General features: G+C 63.0%; 1 protein-coding gene across 7 annotated transcripts in view; it reads right to left on the bottom strand.

Moving 5' to 3' along the window:
• The window catches only part of Wt1 (Wilms tumor 1), a 38,296-nt gene extending 33,825 nt beyond the window's left edge, over window positions 1-4,471 (bottom strand). For 2 of the 7 annotated variants that reach the window (XM_023722790.1, XM_023722791.1), the window contains exon 1: window positions 3,758-4,469. In XM_023722790.1, the coding sequence (XP_023578558.1) occupies window positions 3,758-4,190 (433 nt within the window). In that variant the 5' untranslated portion in view covers window positions 4,191-4,469. Of the gene's footprint in view, window positions 1-3,757 lie in introns of all 7 variants that reach the window. The other 5 variants (XM_023722795.1, XM_023722796.1, XM_023722793.1 and 2 more) reach the window with 4 other exon arrangements.
• Between the last annotated feature and the right edge of the window lie 803 nt (window positions 4,472-5,274).

Below are 5,274 nucleotides of genomic sequence, written 5' to 3'. Positions count from 1 at the left end.
CTTCTACAGCAGTGCCCAAGTGTGCGGGTACCGCATTGCCCCTTACCCAGCTTCTACAGCAGTGCCCAGAAGCTCCTTCCTTGCCCCAAAGGCGGGAGCAGGCAACATGTCTCACTTGAGAGCCAAGATCTTGTGTGAAGGCCCTGACATGGTTTTAAATGCACACTCCAGAGAGGCTGGAGGAAGTGTCCTGGGGGCAGTGTGGCCCTGGACCTTGGTCCCCAACTTGGGCTCCTCCCTCCTGGGCCAGTCCAGAGCCTTCCCCTGCATGGGGTGCCCAGGCCCCCAGATTCTAAGACAAAGGCTCCTCACACCTGCTCTCGCCCCTATGGCTTGTGGTCCAGCATCTGCAATGACAAGTTTTCCAAAAGGTGCTCTGTACAGAGCCAGGACTCCAGCTACCCCTACCTGGGTTCTGTCCTGGCTCCGAGGCCCCAGAGAGCAGGGAAGGAGTGGGTGCATCCTAAGCACCCGGGCACTGACTGGAGGGGCCCCCAGGTCTCACCCTCTGTGCTACCGCAAGGACCTCCATTTCCTGCCCGCTAAGTGGGCAGAGATGCCCAGTCATGTGTGTGCCCTGGAGGTGGGTAGGCACCAAGACTTGCTCCTGTGTCAGGCCCATGAGTCGGCAATGAAATTTGGTTCTGAGCATCCAATTTTGCCCAAGGGAAACCGTATTGCTGGAAGAATTTTTTTTAATAAGGAGGAAGAGAAAATCAACCAAGAGAATTTTCTCTAGAGGAACTCTTTCCCCATTCTGAGCTGAGGAGCAGGCCTCGAGCGGAGGTCCCACAAGCTCTTGGGAACAGAGGCTGTAGGTCCCAGGCTACAACTCTGCACCCCAGAACTCTGGCCTCATAATGCCAGCACCCCTAGATGGGACTCAGACCTTGCTGGCCAGGCAGCCTCAAGACCCCTCCCTGGGTCTGCAGTGAGCACCAGACTTAATCAGCGGCGACACTCAGGGTGACTGGGGAGCTTTCCTCTGGTCCACCTATATGATGCAGAGATGCCAGCTCCAAGGTGGTGCCTTTCCCACAGTGTGACGCCCTGGAAAGACCCTGACCCAGCTTGCAGGAAGGCAGGCACTTCCAGCTGGGACAGGGGTGCAGACGGAGGATAGAGGGATGGAGGCGCAGAGTGGGCTGGAAAAGGACCACTGCTGCTGCAGGAGAACATCGAATTTCTCCTCAATAAGATACAAAATACCGGCTTAAAGTGGCCGCCTGTGGCACCCTTGGTCCTCAGGCAGGGCTGGTCTCTAACAGCCCTGAGACAGCTGGGCGGGGCCCAGGCCTAGGTTAGGAGCCCCATTCTTGGGGGAGGGAAGGCTGGGAGGGACTGGTGGGCAAGTGTCCTTTCTGCTCCCAAGCCCTGCTTTGGGGCTGGGGCAGAAAAGTCCTTCCTGCCTGCCGCCCTGGATGAGGGCTCCGATCGTTTGTGCCTCAGGTAGCGCAACCTATCTCAGGGTCGGCGGGGATGGGGAGCAGCGGAGGGCAAGGGATCCCTGGAGCATGGCCCCGGCGAGGCCTGGGTTCAAGCCCCAATCCCTTCCTCTCACAGCAATGCAAAAGAAATCCCCTGCCAGAAACTGGCGCGCGCGTTCAGCTACAGGGGTTCAGCCAAGTCCCCCATCTGTCCTGCGCCTGTCAAAGGGTAGGTGCTCAGTATTTGTTAACGAAATGCTCAGATTGGGTTGCCAGCTGCATCTAAGAAACACATAAAATGAATGTTCTGCAGGAAATAGAGGGCTTGAGCCTCAGGCAGGTGCCCGCCTCGGGCTCAGATGCATTAGGTGCCTGATTTGGCGACAGGTACCCAGAGCTGGCCTAGAGTTTGGCCTTGGACTACTGATGGGAGGGTGCCGACACCTTGGCTTCTGTGGTCCTGCACTCCTGGGAGAGTCACAGGGACCCCCAAAACCCCAGGAACAAATACGGGATCTGAGGGTCAAGACCTGCCCTGCAGTCTCTGGAGGAGAGAGGTTTAAAGGGCTCCTCACCCGGCCCCCGGCTGTCAGGTTTAGCCCAAGGTTGAGCAAGCCCGGCTTTTCATCTACATTTCTATAGGAAAGTAAAGGACTCCTGGAGGACTGGAAGCTGCCTGCAGGTTCTGACCCTGCTCTGGGAATCCCTCCCCTTCGGGATTTCCTCATGAGGCAGAGAGCCGAGCTGGACTGAAAAAAAGACTGCCTTCGTGCCCCACGGGGTGGACCCGCAGCTTCTCGCTGGAACGGCAGACCTCCTCCAGTGGCAGCACACACCTGCGGCTTCTTGCTGCGCGGCTGCTGACCCCGGGAGGTCTGGGTGCCGCTGGGCTTTGCGTTCAGAGTCCTGAGCCCCCGAAGGCCAACCCAAACTCCAGACGACTCATCTTCCCTCCACTCTCACAGCTGGGGAAGCAGAGGCCCCCAGGGCTAGTAGCGCCTGTCTCTTAAATAAAGATGGTGGGTGCGTTTGGAACGCGACCCTCTGCTGTTCACAAGGGCTGACCTGACCCCACGCTCCACGGTATGGAACATTTAATTCAGGAAAGCATGGGAAATCCAGGCTTGGTGTCACTTGCCTGTAATTCCAGCACTCCCGAGAGGCCAAAGTAGGACGATCAACACCAGTCCCAAGCTACCCTCAGACATATAGGGAGTTCAAGGCCCGCCTGGACCCTGTCTCAAAAAATCAAAAACAAAACAGAAAAGTATAGGCACTTCTGGACCTGGTAGGGTGCGGTTCCTTAGCCCGAGAGATTTTGGATACTTAGGGCAGAAAGAGTGGCTCTGGTTTCATAGGACTTGAGGGGGGAAACCGATGCTCCTGGCTGGATGAAGAAGAGAGCGGTGGGAGCACAGAGCCAGGAGTATTAGGGGGCGAATCACCTCCCCTTCCGCCTCACACACCACACCAACCGCTCACTCCCGAGCCCGCACCAAGTTTTGCTCCAGGAAAAGCGCGGCCATTGTGTTGGGAAAGCGTTTCCTAAAATATCGAATCAAACCAAATTAGATTTTCAACCGCAAGGAAAGCAAATGAACTCAACAAAAAAGCCACTTTGACTTTTCACTTTTCTGGTGTGTGCTGGCCCTGAAGAGAGGCGGAGGGCGCTGCACAGGGTTTAGGAGAGGGCACAGAGGCAGTCCTGGCTCTTGCCCCGTCTCGGGAAACTTCCCAGCTGAGCCGTGCGCTAGCGCAGAGAGGGATACCCAGCGCACAAAGACCAGGGTACAAGAGCCTGGTGCCGCTGCCCATGGCAGCGGGTCCCACGAGCTTGCGGTCGCTTCCGCCCCAGCAGCCCGCATGGTGCTGTCCTACTAAACTACCACGTCCAAGAGTCACACATGGAGGCGGACACTGTCCCCACGGCCAGGTGATTGCAGGGCTGCCTTCCTACACGCTCAACGTGAAGCAGTCCCCCGCCACGGCTGAGACGCGTTCACCGCAGGGGCGCGCAGGTCCCACTCGGACGCTCGGCCCCGACGCCTGAGAATCCGCCGCTGGCGGCAAAGCGTCGGTGACCTGGGTAAGGAAACCTATCCCCAAGCAGAGCAAGACCTGCAGAGAGCCACTTCCCTGCCCCTGGAGACGCACAGCCGAGGTGCTCCTGGGCTCCAGGGGCCTAGGCGCCTCCCGCCTCCAGCGAACCGTCGGGCGGCGGAGAGTGCTAGAACTGGCGCTGTGCGCACCGTCGCCGGGGAAGGCGGCGGAGCGCAGGGTGCAGTGTGGGAGGGAGCGGCCCTGGGGGCTGCCGCGGGAAGCCCACTCACCCTGGTTGCGGATGGCGGGCTGGCTCTCCAGGCAGCTGGGCAAGTACGGCGCGTTGGGGAACATCCGGGCCTGGCCCGAAGACGCCTGGGCGGGCGGCGGGGGCCCGAAGGGTCCGTAGCGGCAGGCCCCGGCGGTGCCGGTGAACTGGCCAGAGAAGTGCACGGTGAAGGCGCTCAGACACTGCTCCTCGTGCGCCTCGGCGCCGCCCCAGCTCGGCTCCTGCTTGATGAACGAATGCGGCGGTGGCGGCGGCGGGGCGGGCGGCGGCGCGGGGCCGCCCAGGGAGCCGTAGGCCGGGGCACCCGGGGGCGCGAAGTCCAACACCGGCGCCCACTGCGCAGCGCCGCTCACGGGCAGCGAGCAGCCGCCGCCGCCCGCCAGCGAGGGCACCGCGGGCAGCAGTGCGTTCAGGTCCCGCACGTCCGAGCCCATGGGTACCGTTCGCCGTTCCTGGCTAGGGACGACGGGCGCCCCACGCGACAGCGCCTGCCTGGGCCCCGACGCCGCCTTGGCCGCGGGCTCGGAGCAGGCGCGCACGTGGAGCCTGAGCCGCGGGAAAGCGCGGGACCCGGACTCGCCGCGCCCGGGCTGCGAGCGAGGGGGGGGGGCGAGCTGCAGAGCCGCGGGCGTGGGCGCTGCCTTGAACTCCTTACCCCGGCTGCCTGGCTGCCCCCAGCTTCCCAAAGCTCAAATACGAGGGGCCGGCGCCGGGGGGAGGAGGAGGAGCCAGCGGGCCGGGCCGGGCCGCGCCATTCACACTGCGCCCGGAGGGCGGGCGAGGCGCTAGGCTTCTAGGGCGCCCTCGGCGGGGGCGGGGTGGGGGCGGAACCCCAAGACCCCCACAGTCACCTCCCTCCCTCCTGGCCTCCTCCTCTCCAGCCGCGGCGCTCCCTCTGCCTCCCCTCCAGCCTGCCTGCGATAGGGGCTCGCGGCCTGGCTGTCCCTCGGGTGAGCCAAGGGTCCCCTCAGCACCGGGGCGGCGGGACAATGGCGGGGGCAGCGGATCTGGTGGGAGGGTTGGAGCGGGGAGGGCTGCAGGGAGGGATGGAGGGCGGAACTTAGGAGCGCACCAGAGCTCTCGGTCCCGGAGAGGACTCCTCGGCTTCTCGCCTTCTTCCCGAGATTCTGGGGAGGGGTCAGTCCCAGAGATCGAGATCCGAGGCAAAGACGCCCTGGGTTGGGGCCCTTCTAGGCTTCACCGACCACCTGGTGGTCAGTTCCGGTGTGAGGAGGGCTGCGGCCGGCCGGAGGAGCATCTACTACGGTCAAGCCGGGATGCTGCGGCTAGCGGAGAGAAGTTGGGCCGCCCCGGGCCAGTGTCGGCGCTGTGCGGCGCCTGGCGGCCCCCTGTTGGGGAGGAGAGGAAACCGGTAGGCTCCTGGGCGTAGGCGGGCAGATGGGGCGCCTGGAGCCCTCCGCTCGAGCCGGAGGTTCGGCCCTGGGTCCATTTTCAGGCCAGGAGGCTCGAGCCAGGCTGGCCACCGGGTGGGGACTGGAGCCTCTCCCTCCTGCGAGG

This window comes from Octodon degus, unplaced genomic scaffold (genome assembly GCF_000260255.1).
Source record: "Octodon degus isolate 3935 unplaced genomic scaffold, OctDeg1.0 scaffold00093, whole genome shotgun sequence".
NCBI classification, from domain to species: Eukaryota; Metazoa; Chordata; class Mammalia; order Rodentia; family Octodontidae; genus Octodon; species Octodon degus.
The sequence above is the reverse complement of the archived record's forward strand: the minus strand, read 5'-3'. Positions and strand labels throughout refer to the sequence as shown.